At 40.9% G+C, this 26,328-nt stretch overlaps 1 protein-coding gene across 2 annotated transcripts in view; it reads right to left on the reverse strand.

Moving 5' to 3' along the window:
• Window positions 1-26,328, reverse strand: part of pard3ba (par-3 family cell polarity regulator beta a) — a 146,780-nt gene that overhangs the window by 118,452 nt on the left and 2,000 nt on the right. For both annotated transcript variants that reach the window (XM_086069033.1, XM_086069032.1), the window contains exon 2: window positions 18,963-19,064. In XM_086069033.1, coding sequence (XP_085925159.1) covers window positions 18,963-19,064 — 102 coding nt within the window. The remainder of the gene's footprint in view (window positions 1-18,962; window positions 19,065-26,328) is intronic.

The raw sequence follows: 26,328 nt of genomic DNA on the forward strand, positions 1-26,328 counted from the left end.
TAGTCAAGCTAACGACAGTATGCATGACAGTACACGGGGCTAATGATGCAAGAAACCCAATTTCAAAATTAACCTTACCTTACCAAGTTGTATATGTAAATCAATGCATTGTAACGCTTTTATTTTGAAGTTGTTTCCGGAAGCGTGTTGATGCGGTATAAGGGCTGATGACGTGCTCGTCTATTCAGAGCTTGTGAACAACGGCAATATAAATGGCCCAAACTGTTGCGACAGACGACAGTAACACAAAGTACTGAAGTCACGTTCAAGCTCCAGTTAAGAGCACTAAGACATAATTATGCTGACATTGTATTGTACGGCGCCTGTTGCTAGCATTTAGCTGTGACTGCTAACTAACAGTGAGCTACCAGCACCAAGCTAACATAAATAATATATATTATTATAAATTTTGTTTAGTCCAAAAATAACTTACATATATTATTATACATTTTGTTTAGTCCAAAAATAACTTACATAATTATAGTGTTAATTATTTAATAATTTTATTTGTTAAGAAAATGGATGGATGGATGTCTTAATATCATTGATGTCTCAATAACATTTTCTTGTTTTGAACAAAAAAATTACCGTTTTGAATAATCGTGATTTCAATTATTACCCAAATAATCGTGATTATTATTTTTTCCATAATCGAGCAGCCCTACTTAAGACCATTTCGTGTTATTTTTTTAATTTTTAATTTTTTCCTTTTTTTTTTTTCTTTTTTTTTTTAAAGAGCTCAGTATTGTTCATTCGGTAATGTCATCATCATTGCTCTTTTTTTTTAAATATATATATATATATATATATATATATATATATATATATATATATATATATATATATATATATATATATATATATTAAAAAAAAAATTGTATGTGGGTGAGTATGTGTATGTGCGTGTGTGCGTGCGTGCATGTATTTGTTTGCTCACCAAAAACCTATTAGAAAAAATCCCATACCGTTCACCAAAACCGAACACCGCCGTCAGGAGACCCGAGGGGACCAAAGAAAACAAAGGAAAGTGAAATCCAGCACCGACCAGACACCACCCACCGGGACACCCACCAGAATTCTTCCCCAACCCCGGAAACATCTAAATTCCAACAAATCCAAAAAATAATAAAAATCAGGGAGACCTCAAGAGACCAAAGGAGACTGAGGAAAGGAAGGAAGGACAGACGAAGCCGAGTGAGATCCACAGACACCAGCCTCCACCGATTCAATGACCTGAGGAGGAAGCAGATTGTGTCTGAGTTTCAATAGATGCTGGTGTGGTGGATCTGGCATGCATGAAAATCTCCACCAAAGAGGGGAGCCGTCGACCCCTGCCAGGACAGGGCAAGCGCAACACCTCAGGGCCCCCCAGGCCGCGGCAGCGCCAAAGGACGACCCCCGGGCCCCGCCAGGGCCACCGGCCGGAGAGAAAACCCAGGAGCAGGAGCGCCCCCCACCCCAACACGGCCCGCGCCCCCGACCCAACGCAGCAGGACGGGGCACTACAGGCCCGCCAGGCACCCCACCGGCCCACAACCCCCGCACCCCCCACGACCCCCTCGCCCCCATCCACCCCCGCCATCCACCCCAACCCAGCCCCAACCGCCCCCAGGCCCCAAAGCCCGCAGACACCCCCCACCCACAGCACCCCAAAGTGTGTTATGTGCCCTATATGTCTATAAAAGTGTATTGTGCAAACCTAGTATAGTGAGTTAAGAGGAGCGACCAGCGGGGCCCCCCCCAACCGGGCGGGGGCAGGAGGCGCACCCGCCCACCAAGCCCCCACCCACTCCACCGGGACCCCGGCGGGCATATGGGACCAGCCCGGCGGGGCGATAGGGCTCGCCCCCCGCATACTGGGGCCCGCCCGAGGCGCCAGGACGCCCACCGGAGCGGGGCGGGCACAACACCAAACACCGAGACCCGGGCCATGAATGGAGCCCCCGGCCCAGGGGAGGGAAGGCGTACCGGGGAGGGGGAAGGGAGGGGGGAAGGAGACGACAAGAAGGGCAGGGGGCAGCGGCAGGGCCGCAGAGAGAGGGGGAGAGGAGGAGGAAGGGTGACGAGGGAGAAGGGACAGGGAGGCGGAGGACGGGCGGGGAGAGGCGAGGAGGGACCATTTCGTGTTATGATAGATGATCGATGATGATCGAGCAAACTGGTTGTGGCATAAAGGTATATATATTTTTAACTTTCCAGGGGGTAGATATTGAGTGCGTTCTAAAATGTCCTGTTCCGGACCCCTAAAAATGTCAACAGAAAACACATGCTTGCAAGGAGCGGTGACATTTCAGATATGTTGAGGCCCCCAAAAAGGCAATTCGTGCATCAAAAGAATAAAAAAGGATGATTCCAAGAGGGTCTTTGTACCACATGGTGCTTTCTTTGTTGACCCAATTTTAAATGCATCAATACTGAATTTAAAACCAGTTTAAAATATACATTATTCACAGAGAAAATAAAGAATAGGTTAGAAAAAGAAAAAAAAAATCCTCCAAGGTTGATTTGATAATTAAAGTCAGGCAAATAATACATAAAAAAAAAAAAGGGGGGGGAAAAACATTTGTGGTGAGTTTATGCGATTAGCAGTCTGTACTCTTGATAAAAAGACTAGAAAATAACCTATACAAATATAAAAAACAACCCTTCTTAAAAGCAAGTTAACTCCTGTTGGAACATTAAATCTTGTCATTAAAACACAGGGAACACATTATTTTTATTGCTGACACTTCGGTGTGCATCAATGTGTTTCCTTATTTAGCATAAACGAATATGAGACACAGATGTTAGAAACAGTAGACATTGTTTACATGTTACAACTCACAGATGGAATGGTGGAGTGGCATTAATAATGTATTCAATCACTTGCTAAAATTAATTGCACGCAATGACATACAGCCAGCAGAGAAGAACACCCCCCCCCCCCCCCCCTCACACACACACACACGCAGACACATGAAATAAAGACACTACAGTGAATCACCACTACTTGCGGTTCATTGTTAGCGCCCCAGTTCTATTGTGGATTTTTCAGTGACCCTTTTTAATGTGTTTTACATTATACAGGCTACTTCAAATTTGCCACAACATGTAAACACAGTGTAATACAGCTGCACATTTTGCCACCTTAACTCATTTGCTCCAAAAAACGTATATATACACATATACATATATTATACAACATATATATATATATAAATATTAAATATTGCCATGGTCTCATAAACGTATTTATATGTTTTTTATGTGTTTTTATGCTAGAGCATACCGAAGGCTTTGATGCAGCTTCTGACCTGAAAAGGTCGCTTAAAGCAATGGTAGTTATTACAAAAACGGCCAGCAGGTGGCAGCAGAGTATAAGAGATCAACCAGGGCCATGTTGCAACAAGCTCTTTTTCCCAGTGTTTTCAACAGGTTTGTGAATAATGATGAAATTTAGCTATATTCTAATGCTAATTTCTGAAATACAGAAACGGATAGAAATGTAAATTTTTCCTGATGATGAAACAAGAGACTCTAATCTTTATTTTGGTAGATTCCATGCTTTTATAGCAACAGAACACAATATTCTGTGGGCCTTGCAAAATCAGTCAAAATCCAGTAAAGCAGCTGTGAGCGAAGGTTAAAGCTTCAGTTAAAATGGCTAGGAGTGAATGAGTTTATTATAATTGTTCCCAGGGAGAAAAGAGAATGCAGTGTATGCCTGCGAGTATTGTTGTATGCACTCTTTGCATGTGTTGCTGCTCTATGTATGTGAAAGTAGTACTTGTTTGAAGGGATATAACTACTTTAACATATATTCTAATTTCTGTACGCCTATTTATGGTGTTTTATGTTTAACTTTATGCATCAGCATTGAGCTAGAGGACATTTGTTCGAAAAAAAAAATGGCAAGGTTTATTTGAACATTTTAGTGTGAAAATGCACTGTATAAGTTGTATATATTTTTTGTTGAAGTGTCAGGCTTACAGTCAACTTCAACTTGGATCAGCAAACAGCTTGAAGCAAGCACGATCTGCCTCTCATTTGGAAAACTTTGGAGAACTTTTTGTTTGATCAAAGACAGTGATGTTATATGATAGTGAGAATAGGGGCTAAGACTACTTTAAAGCAGGTGAGATGATTTTGTTAAGTAAAAAAAAAACAAATTTAATTACTGCTAACATTAACACATATGACTAGGATTAACGTGACTCCTTAAAGCTTCATTAACTGTGCCACACAATGCATTCTAGGAACAATATACTGTATATGCAAAACAGGCAGCTACAACAAGTCCGGAACCCATACAGTTCTTGCTACGTTCAATTTCATTTTAGAACAATATAATTACAGTTGAGCCCCGTAATTTAGGGTTGGCCTACAATAGCGAATATCTGCTTTTAGTTGAAGGTAATTTAAAAAAAATTATATGCCATGATTTTACCGACCCCGCCCACTTGGTAATATATTTTCCCCATGTGGCTCCAGAGCTAATATGAGTTTGACACCCCTGCTTTAAATCATGTTTTAATAAGTTTAAGTACATGTGTTTAAACAAGTTTAAATGTTTTTAAAGCATGTAGGAGGTATAAAACTGTTTAAATATTGCCCCAGTCTCACCTCTAATAGGTGGGACTCGAACATATCCCTGCGCTAAACTGGGGTTTACTTTTGCCCAATAAAGAATGTTTTAAGGACAATATGTGACTGAAACTCTGCAACTCTCCACTGCAAAAAGGATGAACAGTGCCACCTTGCTTTAGCCAAACAGTTCTGCTTGCTAGAAAAAAAAGTCAATATCAGCTGTGCGCGCACATGCACGCACGCACGCACTCACACACACTAAAAAACACACTCACTTCCTTTTCTCATTGCCTCGTACTAATCAGCTCATTTTTCTTCTTGGCTGCGGTGCTTGCATGTGTGTATGTGAGGTACCAGTCTATTGAGATACTTTGCTTTTGTGCTGTTGTCATCCATCTCACAAATACCCCCTTCTCCATCCTTCATTCTTTCTTTGAAAGAGCGATGCATAATTCAGAAGGTGTATGCTGCATCCTGACAGCAAATGGTAACCCAATCATCTCTCTCACACACGCCTGTGCGTGGCTAAAGACCTAAAAAAATTAATAAATACTGAGCTGGTTTAAGCACCTAGATGGGCAATCAGAGTGTAACACTCAACTCTCAGGGGGAAAATCTGCTAAAACACTCAAAGGAAGCCGGGCAATATATCAACAGGCCACACATGGCAAAAATCACTTTTAAGTGAAGTGAGTGGAAAAGATTGAAAGACTTGATATCAATAGCATCAGATGAGGAATGACAACGATAAGAAACAGTAATGAGGGCCACGTCATTCTACAAATGGCAGTAAACCATTAGTCACACCCACCTATATTAATACCCTTCAGCTTCCAATTACAGTAAACATCTACATACAAAGTACCAAAACCACTAGTACTTTGATACATAAAGTTCAAAAAATATATATACGACAAATAATTTGAATGATTTTACTACTCTTCTAATTTGCCGATACCTTGAAATATGACCTGATACCAATACCTGGTATTGGTACTCACCAATCCCTATTGATAATAAATTATCTGTCCAGTCATATAAATGACGATGAAGACCATACCCTTGTTCACGCCATAATGATGACACATTTTCCTTCTTTGAGCATATCCAGGTGGTTTATCTTCTTCTAGAGCAGGGGTCACCAACGCAGGCACCCCGGAGCCCCCAAGGGCCACATGAGTAGCCTGCAGACTTGTGGAGAAAAAAAAAAAAGAAGCTCACTAGTGATGGGAAAATTTTTATTTCCTATGAATGAACACTGGCAAATATTTGTAGAAATAAAAAGGTAGTATATTGATATTCACTGTATTAAATATTATGAGAAATCATTAACATGATCAGTGTCTTCACATGAATGAATACTATTAAAACCAGTTACCATTTGTCTCGGTGTGTTTTTTTAGTTTTTTTTGCAAAGTAGTATTAGAAACCAGTGAGTGTGGGGCTAATCCTGCAGATGTGGGGGATTACTTGACAGAATAGCACACAGACAGAAACATACACACATGATGTGAAGCGCAAAAATAGATGCTTAATCTAGCTTGTCAAGGCTGTGATGAGGGACTCCTTAAAAAGGGAATTTTATGCAGAGATGTTGCCACATCAACTTTTTAATGTTCCTTGCTTGTCGTTTGAAGAGATGCCAGCAGTTGTACATCGAAGCAAGAATATCCACATTGAACATAACATTGCTTTGATGCTGCTGACAGACCCATCCACTGCAGCAGCAAAGTAAACCACTCCCGCTGTTTAAGCACTCATGCAAAATTTGCAAATGACCCAGATATTATACACGGCATTAAAAAAAAGAAATTGGCAAATGCAATAAATTGTCACTATTGACACTGTAATTTAGAGTGGAAGTGTTATGGACTTTCTTAGTGTTGAGGGAGCGTTAATAACAGGTGTAGCGTAAAAAAAATATATATATATAACTATAATTTTTAAGGAGACCGATGCATTTTTTTCATAATTTCAAACAGTTCTCAGGTGCTTAATCACAAAGTATATGTCCTCTGCTCTTGTGCAAGTTTATCTAATTCTTAACTCATTTGCTCCCAAAAACGTATAAATATGTTCTATTTTAAATATTACCATGATCCCAAAGACTTATTTACGTTTTTGTTTTTTTTAGGCTAGAGCATACAGAAGGCTTTGATGAAGACTCTGAAATGAAAAAAATGTTTGAAGCAATGGTAGTTATTACAAAAACGGCCAGCAAGTGGAGATCAACCAGGGCCATGTTGCAGCAAGCTCTTTTCCCCATTGTTTTAAACAGATTTGTGAATAATGATGAAACTTAACTATATTCTAATGCTAATTGCTTCAAAACAGAAACAGATACAAATGTACTTTTTTATCGTGATGAAAGAAGAGATGTTTCTTTTGGTAGGTTCCATGTTTTCATAGCAATAGAACACAATAGTCTGTGGGCCTTGTAAAATCAGTCAAAATCCAGTAAAACAGCCGGGAGCAAAGAGGGTTGCTTCAGTGAAAGTGGCTGGGAGTGAATGAGTTAAGGACAATTTAACTGGCAATATTGTACCTCATTTTATCATTTAAGCACAAGCACTATTGTGTTGGTTCTAAACATTTTTCTCACAGTATTTAAACATACCTCCCTTTTCATTCGGCACGCCCATGCTAAACATTGACAGGATAATTCAAGTTGCCTATTCAGACACATTAGCGGCAGTGAACCTCCATTCATTAGGCTAATCAGCTTGAAGAAGAGTGTTGAGAGGCAAGAAAATAGAATAATAATATAACAAGTGATGTTCTCACAATGGTAGCAGATGTGGGTTCAGCTGTGCAGTCGCAGCAAAGAATCATTAAACATTTAGCCTAAATGAGCCTGATTCAGGCTTACACGCATACATCATCCCCACCGCTGCAGTGAAAGTGTCTCTCCACCCAAAGTGTGACTCTCAGCTGATTTGCGTTATTAGCACAAAAGACTTTCAGCAAACACACTCAGTGATGTCAGCGAGTCCAGTCAGAGTAGGTCAGCTGTAAATAAATTGATCTAATCTTGAAGAGGGTGTGAACTGCTGCTTGGCAGGCTTCTGGGTCAAAATGCTAGATATCTGCTAAAGCTAATTCATCTTTTCTTCCTTCAAAGATGAGGTCCATGTGCCTTTGAAAAGGCAGCCCCTGACCTTGCACTCCCTCTGGGATCTCATAACCGTGACCCTGCAGGCATTGCAGCTAATGCAGGAGGGAGTGGCGAGGGACAATATCCGACTTTGCATTGACTCCGCGCCATCTCCGTTAGTCACAACACAACAATGCGGCAAGAACACAAAGAGGCCACATTCCCCTCTTTTGCTTTGGTGAGCCGACAAATCACTTTGATGGGGCTTCATCGGTCAAAGTCGTAAACTCACGCAGTGGCCCATGTTAACTGAATTAAAATTCAGAGGGAAAACTTGCTTGTAATGAAAAGCTAAGCAGCACACAAGGAATGAGTACAATTGTGGGAGTGGCTTTTGTTGTGCTCATTCAAAGAGATTGCGAAGAGGATGAGGCTGAAGAGTTGATAATTTTAAGAAATTGTAGGGGGGAGAAAAACATGGTGTACACAGCAACAGATGCACTAGAGCTGATTTACTTCATTTGTGACAAGCCAGTCCTAATTAACATGCCAACGTCAACGATGTTGAACATATTCACAGGTGAAAGATTTATGGATAATGATTAGCATGCAAAGAGGGTAGGCTATATAGATTATGATTAGGCTGGAACTACCGTAATTAGCGCACTTGGACCTCACACACCTATTTCCTGAGCCACTATTCACACGCCAATCAAACGCTGTTTACCATGACGATTTTTTCAGGAGCAAGGGGCGGGCGAGCCTGAGCTGTCATGGAGCATCAAAGGCTTATCAGTGAAGCCTGTGATCACATCGTATTCAGTTTCTCTCCGTTATATTACCACAAATTAAGAGCTGCATTATTGTCACCTATTAAAACGAGCTGACATTTAGGATGTAATAGACAGGGTTTGTTCTTCAGCATTACGCAAGTTGACAACAACAAAACTGACAATGTGTACAGAAATCACCTATCTCTTTGCATTTGAATTTAAAAAAATATAGCATCCACATCCAAATGGGTTGAAACATGATTTATGTGCACACTTCTTTTGCTAGAATTTAAGTTGAACTCTTTTCAGAGGTTTTCACAGTGAATCGTCATCTCTCCCACTCTGGCTGTGTTTCTTCTGCTCTCTCCAGCTACATACAAAGTACCAGTCTTTCCTCATGACATTCATAAATCATCATCCATCCACTTATACATCATCTTCCATCTTCTTATCCGCAGTTGGCAACCTCAAACTTCACTCTCCCCAGTCACTTCATCCCGAGGAGTTGTCAAACCAGTAGAGAGAGGTGGTCTCTCCAGCATGTCCGGGATCATACACAGGGCCTCCTCCCGGTGGGACGTGCCTGGAAGACCTAACCAGTGAGGCGTCCAGGAGGCATCCTAACCAGATGCCCGAGCCACCTCATTTTGCTCCTCTCGATGACCACGCTTCTCACCCTAATTCTAATTGAGACCCTGCGTAGGAAACTCATTTTGGCCGCTTGTAGTATTAAGGGTCTTGTTCTTCAGGTCACGACCCACAGCTCATGGTCATAGGTGAGGATAGGAATTAGGACTGCACGATATTCGGGGAAAAAATCGAACACACTTCAAAGGGTGCTCTATCCTGAGTTGCTTAAAAGGATCTTTGTGCAGTTTGTCACTTTTTTACTCGCGACTGCTACCTCTGGCTCAAAGCGTAACTGCAGCATCTGTGTCTGGCTCGTTCATGGTAGGGTTGGGCGGTATTCAAATTTTACAACCGTTTTACCATCTCCACATTTCACCGGGGTATACAGTAATACTGTTGATAATTTTAGACTTATTTTGCTGACACAGCCAATCTGTCAAGAAGTTAATGATCACAGATGTGTTCACTGTGTGCTCCGGTTGCATTTGTATTGTAATAATCTTTTATGTGACAGAGCGCATTTGACACTCCATGACAGCACGTCTTTAGCTGAAGTGTGTAGCTGACGTGCATGCGCTCCTTTTACGTTGCGGAGCCAAGCGGATAGCATTACCGTAGCATACATTGTTCCCCGCGGACGCACACAAATCTACGGTCCTCCACACTTACAAACCATTTCTCGGTTTACTGGACTCTTTTAATGGACTCCGCTGTGGCCTACTCGACATATATGCAACACACAAACATTAGCACGCAGCCTCCACCCCAGAGCACGCACAGATACACTCAACTGTGTGCCGCGGTCTTGGGTTGATGTGTGTCCATTGACGAAAAACAAAAACACTTACTGATTTTTTGTATAAATAAAAGCGCTTTGTGGCGCGGCGACAAACTTATCTCTTTGCAGCAGTGAGCGGGGGATATCGTTCCTCAAATGAGTCCGGAGATACAAAGTATATTCCATCTCACACCGTTACAGTCCTCATGCAGATTTTGCATACAGGCCACATCGACATTTGCTGCCAAATTGTAGCTATTTTTTTTTTCTTTTTAAGGGACCGCTTAACCGAGCTGTGCTGACTGGCCATTTTGCCTCGCTCCGTCTGAGCGGTCATGTGACTGTCACATGACTAACAGCTTGTTATTCATTTTAAACTGTTACGGTAATATGAATTGTTATAGTATTAGTAATTTGAAAACAACTACAAATGTTGTGTTATCAAAACAATTAATAGGTCATATGCTGCAGTTTTGTTTTTTAAATGACGGTATTGACAGTGACACTTTTGGCCATTTTTGGACACCCCGCGATACCGTATTACCGCCCAACCCTAGTTCATGGTGTGCATGCACAATCTTAAAGCGACAGCAAAGGTTGACAAATGAGGACATGACTTCAAATGAGGTAAGAAAAACTCCCCCCTCCCCTCCCCAAAGAAACTGTGGAGAGTGCAGGTCCGCACACTCTACTATAAGGGGAAGATAAAAGCTGATAGGTGCAGTCAGAGTAAAACAGTCAGGGCTCTTCTAACTCATCTGGACATTGGTTTAGCATGCATGATGTAGATAAAGCTTTAATATTACCTTTTTAAACTGCACAATGCTCCTTTAACACATTTAGATCTAAATGCCATGAAATAAAAGCTGAAATTCTGAACTTTTGTCTGATATTCATCTTTTGATCTGAAACCTAAATGTCTTTAGTGTACCCTCCTAGAGAACAAGCTCTTTGTCAAAGCAGAAAAGTGCAAGTTTGATGTTCCCTTTTTTGTTAAGGCTCATTTTACGCCGGATCCCGCTAAGGTTGATGTTGTGGCTAATTGGCATGTCTCTTCATCCCGCAACCAGCTCCAGCAGTTCCTGGAATTTGCAAAATTCTACAGGAGGTTCATCCGTGACTATAACAAGGTTGCCACAGCCTCCACCTCTACAGCCTCTCTATTCACATGGACTCCCGAAGTTGACACCGTCTTCTACCTGATCCTCATCCATCCTGATCCTGTGTCTCCAGATTATCGTCGACGTGGATCCTTCTAACGCTGGGATTTTGGCCGTGCTCTCCCAGAGAAGTTCCAGGGACCAAAAGCTGCATCACTGTACATTATTTTCGTGCAACTTGTGCCCCCAGAGAGAAACAACGATGTCAGCGACTGTGAACTGTTGGCTGTGGTGGACGCGCTTCTGAAGTGGAGACATTGGCTGTGGGGAGATTAGATTCCCTTTCTGGTATTAACAGATCACAAAAACCTCATGTATCCGCAATCTGCCAAGTACCTACACTCTAATAAAGGCTGGGAAACAACTGGTATACTTCACTGTAAAAAATAAAAAATAAAAAATAAAAGTTTTGCAAGCTTCAAAGCTGTAGCATTTTCTTTCACAGCAATGGCATCCATCCAGGATTAATGTTTAACTTGTGTCGACCGAGATGTTAGCATATGCCACAGATTTCTGTAACTCCTTGGCCAACACAAGGATTTTTCTTCTCCTTTTTCTTCTCCTTGTTGATCATTCAGCATTGTACCTTTGCAATCATTATTACCAGGGTTGGGGAATCCAGGGCCTCGTTTGTTTAAAAAAAAAAAGAAGACACATCCAAAAATGCAGAAGTGTGTTTTTAAGCTAATTTACAAACATGCCAAGCCACTAGGCGGCAGTAGTTAGCCAAATACTGCTCATATCTTCACATCACTTCCAGCATACGTCACACAAGCAGTGACTTCACACCAGATGGTTTTCTTTTACAAGATAAATAAAAAATAAATACAAATCTTTGCTTGTCTTTTTTTAACAACTTTATTTATGCAATTTAAAATAACAAAAAGTATTGTAAATAAGGTTTTAGGACCTGGGGGAAGATCGCACGGGTCCACTGTCCTGACACCTCGTTCCGCTGCTGCTCAAATCACTTGAGCATAAACATTTCACGCCCCTTACTTTTTTCAGTTCACAAAATATTTACTTATTTGTTCAAAAGAACACCAGAGGAAATCATGAATCGCAGAATAGAGACTGAGTGCCACTTCCTAGTCACTTTTTTAAAGGCTTTCCCCAGGTCCCAAAAATTTCCGCTGTACATACAAGTCCATGCAATAAACGTCTCACAAGATTTCTAATGAGTTTCCTCATGTGAGGGCAGAGATAACTCAAGCAATCCTAACCATAAAAACGAAAGCTATAAGAAGTGAGTATTAAAACAGTTTACGACACGCGCAAATGCGGATCCGGAGAAATCCGTAAATCTCCATTTTGGCCGGTGTTTTTTGAAAACTTCGTTTTTAATTTTAAGCAACACCTCCAATCTCACCACAATGATTGTATTTTAGGTTGGCTCACTCACAAAGATCATGGAGAAGTCAATAGCCTCTGGCTTAAAATTATTTTTCCACTTATTTTTTTTTATATATATATATATTTTTTTTTGTGGGCCGGTGGGATGCCTAGTGAGCCTGCCGTGCCCCGTTCTGATGCGTTGGGCTTGGGGCGCAGGCCGTGTTGGGGTGGGGGGCGCTCCCGGCTCCTGGGTTTGCTCTCCGGCCAGTGGCCCCTATGGGGCCCAGGGGTTGTGCCTTGGCGCTGCCGCGGCTTGAGGGGCCCTGGGGGGTTGTGCTTGCTCTGTCCTGGCCGGGGTCGACGGCTCCCCTCTTTGGTGGAAGTTTTCATGCATGCCAGATCCACCACACCAGCATCTACCGAAATTCAAACACAATCTGCTTCTTCCTCTGGTCGTTGAATCGGTGGAGGCTGATGTCTGTGGATCTCACTCTGCTTTATCTATCCTTCCTTCCTTTCCTCAGTCTTTCCTTTAGTCTCTTGATGTCTCCCTAATTTGTTGGAATTTAGAAGTTTCTGGGGTTGGTGAAAGATTCTGGTTGGTAACCCGGTGGGTAGTAGGTGATGTCTGGTCGGTGCTGGATTTCACTTTTCTTTCTTTTCTTTGATCCTTCCTCTGGTCTCCTGACAACTTCACTACTCTAGCGGGATTCTGAAGTATTCGGTTTAGGTGAACGGTACGGGATTTTTAATAGGTTTTAGGTGAATTAATGAGTACACACTCACACACACGCACATATGCACACACACGACCGCACATGCATATACAAAAAAAGAAAAACAAGGAGAGAGATGATGACATGTCGAATCAGTAAGATTTCCGAATGAACAATACTGAGCTCTCTCTCAGGAAAAAAAATAAAAAGTGGAGGCTGCTGTCTGTGGATCTCACTCTGCTTCATCTATCCTTCCTTCCTTTCCTCAGTATCTCCTTTGGTCTCTTGAGGTCTCCCTAATTGGTTGGAATTTAGATGTTTCTGGGGTTGGTGAAAAATTCTGGTTGATAACCCGGTGGGTAGTAGGTGATGTCTGGTCAGTGCTGGATTTCACTTTTCTTTGATCTTTCCTCGGGTCTCCTGACAACTTCACAACTCTAGCGGGATTCTGAAGTATTTGGTTTAGGTGAACGGTATGGGATTTTTAATAGGTTTTAGGTAAATTAATGAGCACACACTCACACATGCACACTCACACGCACATACAAAAAAAGAAAAAGAGAAAAACAAGAAGAGAGAGCGAGAGCAATGATGATAACATGTCGAATCGGTAAGATTACCGAATGAACAATACTGAGCTCTCGCTCAGAAAAAAAAAAAAAAAGGTGGAGGCTGATGTCTGTGAATCTCACTCTGCTTCATCTATCCTTCCTTCCTTCCTTTCCTCAGTATCTCCTTTGGTCTCTTAAGGTCTCCCTAATTGGTTGGAATTTAGATGTTTCTGGGGTTGGTGAAAGATTCTGGTTGGTAACCCGTGATGTCTGGTCAGTGCTGGATTTTACTTTGCTTTGATTCTTCCTCGGGTCTCCTGACAACTTCACGACTCTAGCGGGATTCTGAAGTATTCGGTTTAGGTGAACGGTATAGGATTTTTAATAGGTTTTAGGTGAATTAATGAGCACACACTCACACTCACGCACATATGCACACACACACACACTAAGGCACATACAACAAAAGAAGGAAAGAAAAGAAAAAAAGAGAGAGCAATGATGATATGTCGAATCGGTAAAAATACCGAATGAACAATACTGAGCTCTTTCAGAGAAATTATTATTATTTATTTTTTTCCACCCTGCACTGTGACATGTTTACATGGCGGGTACAATAAAAACATGAAAACATATAATGGCTTGCCGACAACATATTGTTGTGACTTAGATGACTGTCAGATCATTTTCACATTTATGCAGAAATCTAGGTAATTCCAAAGAATTCACATTAGTGCCTGACTAATTTACCGCCCTGCCGATTAAATCGGCAGATATTAGCCCTTCAAACATATGAAAAAAAATAATAATCCTCTGCAAATTCACCAATGTTTGCCGATAGTTTTTTTCCCCTTAATGAATTCTAACTATTTATAATGTTGGACGAAGATAATGATAAATTACTACAGGAAAATATATATTAATATTTTCCTTTTGTCATTACATACTGAATGAGATCTGTTACATAAATTTTTATATTTACAAGCATCATTCGCTAATGTTAAATGCTATCATTTGACTCGTCAAACAACAGTGCTGTCTAAGTCAATGCAGTGCACTCACCATAATGCAACCTTTTTTGCTCGGTCCCGAAAGCTATCAAAAGATGGCTGTGTCGTCTACCTTGCGCCGGTCACGCATTGTAACAGTGGAAATACTGCTAGAAAGCTCAGCTTGCGTTGTCTGACAACCAACACTGATGACCGCAGTTAATAGTAGGACTCCATTTCCCATGATTCTTAAATGCGAAAGCAGGAAGTAGTTGTAGTTCCGGTCACCGCCTGCTACGCAAGTCCGTCCTGCTACCAGCTGCTAACTTTCACATAAAATTTCAATGAAATATATTCGTGCCGTGCCAAGATGTTGAAAAACTCAAGGGGTATGAATACTTTTGCAAGGCGCTGTATGCACAGGCCTACATAGTATGTCCACTTAAACCTGTGAAAATATAAAAACAATTGGCACAATATTTTGGATTTAACTAACATTAAATGTTAACTCCTATGAGGAAAAGCTGCTAACACCTTCATCAAATTGAAGGTTAGATCTTTACTGATTTCTCCAAAAACAAAACAAAACAAAACAATAAAATATAAGCGAGTTTCATCATTCTGATGAAAAAAAAATGCAAATAATACAGTTTTTGCTTGAAAAAAGGTCTATCATGGCAAAATAGTCCCTATTAGGGAACATTGCCAACCCACGTCGACACTTCACTTAGCCATAACACTGCAGTTGCAGCACTTGTGCTTTTGTGTTCCCTTCAAGAATGGTGGAGGATGATTAAGATACTAGCTTCATTGGAGTGATAGAAAGTGCATCGCGAGCTGGTCCACACATTCACATTAGTCGCTAGCTTTGTTGCGCCATCGTTGTAGTATTCTCAAGAATCAGTCTTGTATTTCTTTATTTATTCACTTTATTTACAGCTCGGCACACAAATCTACAGTATCCATTCCACATGATGCCATATTTCTTCCTTGTGTCATCATTTGTCTATTTCTTCTACTTACAATGTAATATTTTTACGAGGTGGTGCCACCCAGTGTTGAGACTGAGACATAGCTGGATAAAACTTGAACAAGATGATGGAACTTGTGTTTTGGTAAACACTTGGTAAATAACAACCACATGTTTTCATTGGGACTTTTACTGGCCACTAGATATTAGTAGTTCTTTTTTTCCTCTTTTTATATTGTGTGTTCTACACAAAATACATATTGTATGAATAAATGGAAAACGAAAAGAGGATATGTGGGTGCCAGCCGATTTAAGCATTTTGACTGATCTTTCAAGGTCCACAGAAAGATTTTGTGTTTGGAAACATAGATACTACCAAAGGAAAGATTGAACTCTCATCTTTCATCAAAAAAAAAAAAGTTTGTTTCTACCTTATTCCGTTTTTCAGTAATCAACAATAGAAAATAGGTTAGTTTCACCCAAATGCGACGTTTTGGACCAAAATACGGAGAAATCAAGCTTTTTGTGAAACGATTTTTCATGCACTCTAGTGAATTTGACACCTTTTTTTTTCCATGAATGATGCCACAAACACCTAAACAGTGCTTTACTTCTGTAAAACACTACCACCAACAATGAAACAGTGTTTTTTGATAGCAAAATACATTCATTTACATTCAACAGTGTAACAATTTGACAAAACAATTTGGCAAACTATTTACAAATGTGTGCAACTGTGGTACTATTTACAATTGTGTGGCTGTTTCAACTACACAGTTTTTCTTTTTGTGTGGTTTATTGTGTAAAACTCCCCTGCGTGCAAGGGGACGCAGCAGGATTTGCACCACAGATTAGTTTCACTGCGATTGCCCCTTCGCGTGCACTTTCTTGCCGGCCTTTTTTTCCGGGGAGTAGCAGGTATATACTGCAGTGTGTGTTTGGCCATGTTGTCATCAAGTCTACTCTTAGGATCATGATACGGTGACCTGGTGTTACGTCTGATTTCCTCATGTCCTTCAGTTCCTATACCAGGTGGTAAGAGATGTTCTGATCCATCTTATCCACTCCATTCACAGTGGCATCGTAGTCCAGAACCAGTGTCTTCTCTGTGATCAGACTGTACCCACTCCTCCGATGAATATGCATTGGACTCGGGGTACTCTTCATCGTCCGATTGAACGTCCGCCTGTGCAGAAGTGCTCGTTTTCCGCCGTTAGCATCGCTAGCCGGTGAGGCTTTACGACGTGATCGAAGCCGCCGCGTCAACGCTTCCAACTTCGGCGTCAACGGTTCCAACTTCGGCGCCAACCTCGGAGTCACCATCATCATCATCAATGTGCTCTTTAGCATTGGTCGATCTTTTCGTCTTTGAAAAAAATGCTCAAGCGTGAGCTGCTTTGCAATCGGTCGCCATTTTCGCTTCCTCAGCCATTCTTCCCTCAACACTCTAGCTCCGCCTCACGTCTTCTACTGACGCCTACCCGATCTTGTCCAAAGAGAGTCATCGCTGCCATCTAGTGCCCAAAAACAGTCATTATACTAACTCGACCTGCTTGATACTTTCAGCACAGCTTGCCAAGGCTTTCCTCCACCCGTTTCCAAAAAAAACCCAAAAAAACATAGTGAACGTCTTTTAACGTCTTTGGCGGCGCTCATTTGGATTTTACTAAGCGTTATTAAACGTTTTTTGGCGGTCAAAGAGTTAAGGGAAAATACTGTAACGAGGTATATAGGAGACAAGCATGATATATTTTTAATCAATCGGCCAAACATTACATTTTTTGTTTTGTTTTTCTGTTTAGTTCTTTGTTCGGCATCAGCCTAAATAAATTCCATATCGGTCTTGTCCTAGTTTATAGTTTTGTAGAGTAAATATTCTCACATAACAAATTCAGTCAGATGTTTTGGCTGATGGAAAACAAAGGTGAAAGAAATTTGATCCTGAAAAGACAACAACTAAACAAGATCGAAAGGCTTTCATCTTGACAGGTTAGCGATTCCAAATGTCACTTATAAATATAAACAGAAGAAGATGATGAAGAAAAATTACATTTCCAAGAAGTGTGGTTTTGTTGTAAATGTGAGTGAGTAATAGTGGTCATGCTTAACACACTCACATTTATGGTGAGTTGAGAGGCTAATGACAGTGTGTGTGCATGCGTTCATGCATGCATGTACAACCAGCCAGCTATTGTAAGTCATTAGCATCCGGGGCTAACACAGAGTCCATGCTGTGCTGGGGCACGCCTTCACAATGAGTCCACTGTGGGATGATTGATGTGCACAATAATGAAACAAAAAAAACCCACTAAAGACAGAATTTGTTTGCTGTGGAAAGGCAGACAAACAAAAGAACGGCAAGCTAATCAGAAGAACCAGGCGCAGCTCATTAATCTGCACGAGCTCAAAGTGTCTGGAAGCCCAGAGACGAGACAAGTCAGATGATTGGCACATGGCGAGGATCACTGCCTTGCCATCTTTTCATCAGCAGCAAAGCAAGAGAATAAAATTAGAGTGGAGATGAAAGTGGGGAAGTTGTTTAGAGAATCGGGTGGAAGCTGAACAAGGTAAATAGGACAGTTCCTCAACAGCAAAGGTTCTAGCGAAGCCTATAATTGCCCAAAAGAACCGCAGCTAGGGAAAGGCAGCTGACGCCAGTATGACTTGTTAGCAAAGGAACTGATCTGTGACATTGGGAGACAGAGCCTGGGAATGGAATCATTAAAACCTGTGAGTCACAAACACGACGCACATATTATTACGATGCAGCCTGAAAATTATGCCTCTGTTCTGACAGATTGAAAAAGCGTCTTTCGCATCTGTGCAGACAATTCCACATCTAGTATTCACTTCTGTCACATTGTTTTACTGAAGCTGTTTTGGCAAACTTGTAATCCTACATGCACACACTGAAACAGGTGTACCATTGTTCACACATCTTAAAATAACAGAGGAAGATGTACAATACTTGTCAAGATGTCAATTTGTCCTCTAGTTGAAAAAGTATCCCTCATTTACCTGTGAATTTCCTCTTGAGAAAGCATCATCAGCACAATAAATTTTAGAAAAGTAAAAAGATAAATTCCACATGTGCCTTAAACATATGAGAATTTGATTTCAGAGCATTTACATATGCCATGCTTATATCATATCAAAAAAAGTGTTTTTATCTGCTTTCATGCAAATTTACATTACAGCTTGATCCCAAAGCTCAAGCATCATTGCCATGCCTTCAGTCTCTAAAACAAAGGACTGTCAGATGACAGTTTGGCTGCAAAGTCTCAGTGGCCATCAGCCTGCCAGGCAAGGGACATCAAAATGGAGCAAACTTGAGCGACAAATGGATTCTCATTGCTCACTTCAAAGCAATCAAGAGTCCTTGCCTTATCATCTGGCTTACCTTGTCCCTATCATCCACCAGGTCTGTCAGCAGGTCATCCATGTCCAGGATGCCTCCATCAGTGTACTCCAGGTGAAGCGTTTTCACGGCACTCCTTTCATGCTGCACAGAGAAGAAAGAAGAAGTAACTTACATATTCATTGACATTTTTTTTTTTTTACATCTTGCATGTGGCACCATTAGTAGGCATCATCTGTAGACATGGCAGTCAATGTGTTAATTGGCCTGATGTTTTAGAGTGGTGAACAAGTACAATTCTAATTCAGAAGAATTTCAAAACTGGCTTTGATATGTAGAGCAGGAAATAAAATACCTTGGGTAAATGAAAAGTATACTAATGTCCTGGACCCTGGTCAAACTACAAGAAGATAGCCCTGTTTTGGCCCGACAAACGTGTCGCAGACAAACGGAGCATGCCAAATGAATTGACAAAATAGGCCATGTTATCCCAACACATTTAAATGTGTACAGTACTAATTGTACGAAAATCATATTTCAAACATGCACTATTGAGCAGAGAGCGCGAGCGATGCGCTCATGTTTATGCAGAGTGGCACGGACGCAATTGTCCCGCGTGCTTCATACACTCAAAAGTCTCCACCAACAAATCTACCCAGCTCTACTCTCCTCTCGCTTTTTCTAGTACTTGCTCCTTTGCGTTTCTAAAAAAAGTAGCCCAGTTCCAAAACGTGACGTAATTATTTTGGAGGCCAATGATTGGTTCGAGACATGTCATCATCAATGTGCAGCTGCGCAAACCACTACCCCGGGAAAACGACTGCCATTAACGATGAAGAGCGGACAACAATGGCTTCCAAACAGATTAATGCTTGGACTTTTTAGGAGGTGCAAACCTTTTTAACATTATTGAATGCAGTCTTCTGGTTGCTGAAATATTCATTCGATGTCTTCAAGCTGAAATAAACAGGCACAAACCATTGTTTGCGCTCTCCATTGTTTTTGCCTGTGTGTGCAGTGCACGCTAGCTGTGGTCGCTTTAGCATGACATCACTAGCAAGGTGAGGAGGGGCTCCCGGGTGGTGGCCGTTGCAGTGGAGACGCACTGCTTTTTGGTGTAGAGCCAAGTAGAGCAGAGCAGAGCAAAGTAGAGTAGAGTAGGGTAGATACCGTCTTTTTTTTTTGTCCCGCCTCCCCAACAACTAGTGTGGACGCGGTGCTCTTGGCAAAACAACACGCGATGATCAGGTGTAGTCTGTCGAGAAAGACAAAGCTCGGCATACCTCCTTCGCTATTGTATTTTTAATGTTGATCATTATGGTGGTATTTTTTTTCAGATGGTGCTTAGTGTAAAAAGTTTGAGGTCAACTGTTTAAGAGCAAAAACTGTACTGAAATGTTTTTATTTTTTTAAAGAAAAATGAAAAAAACACTTTTCAGTTATGTGGGCGGAGTGCCAGCGGTCAAATTCCAGGCTGGTTTCATTGTCATAATGCAGACAGAGCTCAAAACATACACACTCTGAGACACTGAACAAGCTACAATTCACAATCTAATGAGATCCTAGACTGAAATTTTGTGTTAGCAAAGAATGTTCCATTTTGAATGACACAAAAATTGCTTAAAGATTGAGCATTTTTATCTTTGAAATTGAGACTTTTTGTTTTTTATTGAGGTCTAGTGGACATCATCAAATTGTGCTAATCGGGATGACCCCCCCCCCCCACCCACTATAGTAATATGTCATAACCAGCATATTCTGCTGCAACAACATCAGGGCAAAGCATGTGCACATCACAGGACAATCCGGTCAAACCTGATGGGTGACATTCTTCTGCCGCCAATTTGTTTCAGGCGTGTACTTGGGACTGAATAAACGCAATTTAAAACAATGAGTAGCTCACATGGAGTGATGTCACAAAAAGGTCAAGTATTGCAAGCCATGATTTTTCCACCAAGAAAGCACAAGTTTACCCGTCTGCTAATTAGCGACAGTCTTATATGTATGGCAAGCCCTTTGAGCATTTATTCCATATCCTTGATATCAGACAGTAGTGTTTCTCACTAGTTCATTCTTTGTCAGCACTAGTTGGACAATTAGCCACACTGGCTATGCACTTTGTCATACTAGTTGCACAGAAACTCTGACAACTCATTTTCAGCAACGTGTTAATTAGTCAAACGTGAATTCTTCTCACAAGGGACATGTGTCCTATGATATACTTGAACTAGTTAGGTTGTGAGAGCTGAAACACCCACTAGTTAACCAGTGAAAGACAAAACACTGATAAGTTAACTAGTGAACGGCTCTTAAAGTCGACATGTTGAACTAGTGGCAAATGGTTTACTAGTTAACTAGTGATGCCCTAAATATCCACTAGTTACACTAGTGAGACATTTTGACTGAACTAGTTCAACTAGTGAGGTCCAAAACGTTCACTAGTAGAACTAGTGGATGCCAACATGCTCACTAGTGAACTAGTTACAACAACACAAATTAATGAGGAGGTGGGGCAGACGTGCATCCAGGATTCCTATTAGCTCTTTAGTTAAAATACTCCAATCAAAATTCAGATTTTGTCATTATCCCACCCCCTTAAATTGCATTTTTTACACTAGTTTACAAGTTGGCCTGAGGAATTTGAGCTTGTTAACAAGTGGATGCCTATTACGGTTACATGTTAACTAGTGAATGCAGAAACCCAGACTACACAACTACTTGCATCTATTTGGACCTTACAAGCGAACTAGTGACGCTGAAAATGTTCACTAGTAAATGCAGAGATATCCACTAGTTACACAAGTTGGGCTCTTTATGATGCCACTTGTTAACTAGTGAAACACGTGTTTTCCTACAAGTAAACTATCTGCGTACAGAGTGAGTAACTAGTAAACTAGTGACACAAATTTGCTTATCACTAGTTTACTAGTAGAAGGTATTTTGTCTCACGTGTCGGCCTCAAGACTGAACTTGTACAGACTTTGACTGTGCAAGTTTCACACAATTGCTCACTAGTTGGCATGTGCACACAACTAGTTAACCAGTGAAAATAATTAAATTTCACTAGTTGAAATGTTTGCCAGTTACACTTTGCAAGTTCACAAGTTGTGCGCACGTCAACTAATAAGCATTTTTGTTAAACTAGTATGATGTAAATGACGCCTATCATACTAGAAACATCAACTAGTGCAAAAAATTCACTACATGTTAGATATTTGTTATACTAGTTGTGCACAGTTGCTTACCAGTGCTACATAAGGGTCAACGAGTTAAAAGACACGCCCAACATGTAGGAAAAATGTCTAACGTGTTCTGTCAAATCTTGTACAAGTTCATTTCTTGGTCTGACTTGTGAAAGAAAATGCCTTCCACGAGTTGACTAGTTAAATAAACATTAGTGTCACTAGTTAACTAGTGACTCAGCCTGGATGTAACTAGCTTGCAAGAGAGAAACCAAGTGATTCACTAATTAACAAGTGAGGTCAAAACGAGCCCAACTAGTGCCACAAGTGGGTATATTTGCATTTACTAGTTCACTAGATTACATTTTGTACCTCACTAGTCAGCTAGTAAAACGGGAAAAAACTGAACTGTTTATATCGGTGGACATTCAGCCCTTAAACGTCAACATGCAAAATGCAATAATAGACCATGACGTCTCTAATGCGACTCAAACGCCAACACGTTCACTAGTGGACTGCAGGCAAATGAAGTAGGCGGGACAAGAACTTTGATTGGTCGATATTCAAATTAGATGTCTTGAAGCTTTAACCCTTAAGTGCCTGGACCGCAATAACTCTAAAGAAAATGAACTGCATTTACAAAAAAAAAAACACATGCTTAATTAATCTCGCCCCTACCATTAAACTCAATAAGCATTGTGGCTGTTTTCAGTTTGTTTTATTTTTAAATAACTGGATAAGTACTTTTGCACTGTATAGATACAGTGCAATATACAGTGCTTAGACAGAGAGTGACCAGTGGGCTCAAAAATGGACACTATAGTGGTGTCAGAAGAGACACGAACTAGTGATGTTACAGTAATTTTTGGGCTTACTTGTTAACATGTACGCTCAATGTAAGCTGACATGTTAACATGTACGCTCAATGTAAGCTTACATTTTAACCTGTACGCTCAATGTAAGCTTACTTGTTAACCTGTACGCTCAATGTAAGCTTACTTGTTAACCTGTACGGTCAATGTTAGCTTACTTGTTAACCTGTACGGTCAATGTTAGCTTACTTGTTAACCTGTACAGTCAATGTAAGCTTACTTGTTAACCTGTACGCTCAATGTAAGCTTACTTGTTAACATGTAATCTCAATGTAAGCTTACTTGTTAACATGTAATCTCAATGTAAGCTTACATGTTAACATGTAGACTCAATGTAATCTTACATGTTAACATGTAGACTCAATGTAAGCTTACATGTTAACATGAAGCTCAATGTAAGCTTACTTGTTAACATGTACGCTCAATGTAAGCTTACTTGTCAACATGTACGCTCAATGTAAGCTTACTTGTTAACATGTACGCTCAATGTAATGTGTCCACTAGCCTACTAGAGGGCACGCTGAGCTTGATATCATGGATATCAAGCTCCGTGTGCATGTTGACGTCCTTGTGTGCATGTTGACATGCTTGATATCAAGCTCAAACTGCCATCTAGTGGACACTTTAAGGAATAAATATACAAACCAGGCAAGCACTTTGGACATTTACTCGTCCAGACGTGTTCTTACTCCCAGGATGCACCAGACAAGATCTGCACGACTTTGGACAGCCAATCATGATACATTTCCTACCACCAGCAGTTTGAACAGATTTGACAACTGAAAATTCAAATCCTCAAGAAGGGAGATTTTTTTTCAAAACTGTTGCACTGGATTCCTTTTTACTTTGTATAGCATATTAAGTGGAAAGTGACTGCACTGTATTGATTTTGAATATATACAAGGGGCAGTAAACAACTGTGGAAGCTCAAATTCAGGCTTTACAGGGTTACATTTTTCCTGGGTTGAGCTCTGATCAGAGAGCCAATAGGAGTTACCCACGTATGGCACTGTCCGGCCTACTGATTAGCATTTAGCGTAACTCGTGCCACTAGTGAGCAATTTGGTATACACTTGTTCTACTAGTGAACATTTGGGCATCATAGCTAACTAGCAAACTCAAAAGACCGTAAAACTAGTTGACTAGTGAGCATGTTGGCATCCACTAGTTCTACTAGTGAATATTTTGGACCTCACTAGTTGAACTAGTTCAGTCAAAATTTCTCACTAGTGTAACTAGTGGAAATGTTGGTCATCCACTAGTTAATTTGTAAAAACGTTTGAGTGTCACTAGTTCAACATGTAGACTTCAAGAGGCTTTTACTAGTTAACATGTTAGTGTTTTGTCATTCACTAGTAGGTATTTCAGCTTTCACTAGTAAGCTAGTGCAGGAAATCAGAGGTAACTAGTTAACATGTTAGAATAATTCACGGTCTACTAGTAAACAGGTTAGAGCTTTTGTGCGTTACTAGTTAACTAGTAAGACTTTGAACATTACTTGTTTGGTCCAGTGGGCAACTAGTGCATAAAAAAGCAGACTAGCTGCGAGTTTGGCACTACATGCATGCTTGTATGTGTCACGAGTTAGACTTGTGTCAGCACTAGTTAGATTAAAGTGGCACAAGTTGCAGAAAATGGGTGACATGTCAGTGTTTTTGTACAAGTAGTACCACAAAGCACAGAACTAGTATGGCTGAATGTCCAACTAGTTCTGACGAAGACTGCACTAGTTGAGAAACACTACTGTCTGATATCAACGATATGGAATAAATGCTCAAAGGGCTTGCCATATATATGGGTAACCTTGGAGAGGCCAACAGCATCCTACTCCCAGCTAATCATGATGAAAAGTTACCACTGCATGACACTTCAGAGGAAGATAATCTATAGACGAGTTTAAAAGAAAGATTTGCTTAAATTCCTCATTGTCAATTCCTTGTTAATTCCCCTCTGTGTCTGTACTGTGGTATGGGTGGGCAATAATCATCGTCATCGATATTATCGTCAACTTGGCTTTCACGATGTCCAATTTGACATTATCGAGTTTTAATACTATCTCTGAGTGGGAGGGGAAAAACGGCTCAATTGATTGGCTGCAAAGTTGGAGGAAGTGATACGTCTTCATTCTGCAAATCAGAGGGCAGTATTCAGTCACGAGACTTGGCAGCGCCAGCCGTAAGGAAGACGGGACAGAAGTGTTTAGAAGTGAGAACATGGAATCGAAGTCTCGTCTTGGCGACTTATTTGATGTACCTGATTTTTTATTGTGAATTGAAATTATTGAGTAAAGTTTATTTTTTATTTTTATAATAGCAACTTAGCAAGACTTAAGTCCACGTTCCTAGCCTGGAAATTATTTGGGGTTGACAAGACCAAAATAACATCCTAACGTGTGCCGGAAAACGCACGCCATGAAAAGCACTTCTGTTCCACCACGGACCATATGGAGGATTATGTGACTTTGCGACTCCACCATTACCACCAAGTACGACTATCGCTAAAGAAAGTAAAGTAAGGCTGCCAAACACAATTAGAAAACTTCCACTGCAATGAGCTAACACACATTGTCATGATTGACAAAGCAAGTAAACGTTGGCAATGCCTCACAAACGCTGCCGTTATGCAAGCGGGTAAAAGTTGATCAGATGTTCCATATTGGCTTAATATTCAGTTTTTACACGCTTGTACTCCACATCAAAGCTACATTTCTTATTTCTGGAAATTCTGACTGTACCTTGAAGGTATCTGAATGCGACTGAATGTCTGTGTTCAGGACAGCAGCCGAGTGGCAGAAGTCAGCGGCAGCCAGAAAGAGTCAAACTCAACACAATCATCACACCCACAATTGTGGTATTGCAAAAAGGACTCAATGACCACCATGGTGACAACAAATGTGCAGTATTGACTTTGAGGCTTTGTCACAGTTTGGGAGGAAGTGAAAACTTTGAAAGACTCGCAGCTAAGCTCCCGCTGAAGTAAACATCTCATTAACAAGGTCTATGTGCCTCCTAGCATCACCATAAACAAGCCCAGCTTCAGTGATTAAAACCAGCTTTCTGACGCTGTCCTAAGGATGTGGAGTTTATGTGGCTGCTAAGTGGATGTTGTTGGCAGCGCTGCACTGTCTTCATGATCATCTGCCGCTATTAGGAGGAGGCTACAGGCTGTTGAGTCAGCGTCCAAAGCGGCTAATTAACATGCCCGTTCAAGAGGGATCGGGGCCCCGGGTGTAATCTAATCACAGGCTCACATTTAGACTTCTTCTGAATCAATAGGGGCCAGTGGGCTGTCAGTGAAGCCGAATGTGTGCGTGTGCGTGAGTGAGACTTGGTGTGTTTGTCACCCTGCCACTTG

This window comes from Leptonotus elevatus, chromosome 2 (genome assembly GCF_054856555.1).
Source record: "Leptonotus elevatus isolate MCC_2025b chromosome 2, RoL_Lele_1.0, whole genome shotgun sequence".
NCBI lineage: Eukaryota > Metazoa > Chordata > Actinopteri > Syngnathiformes > Syngnathidae > Leptonotus > Leptonotus elevatus.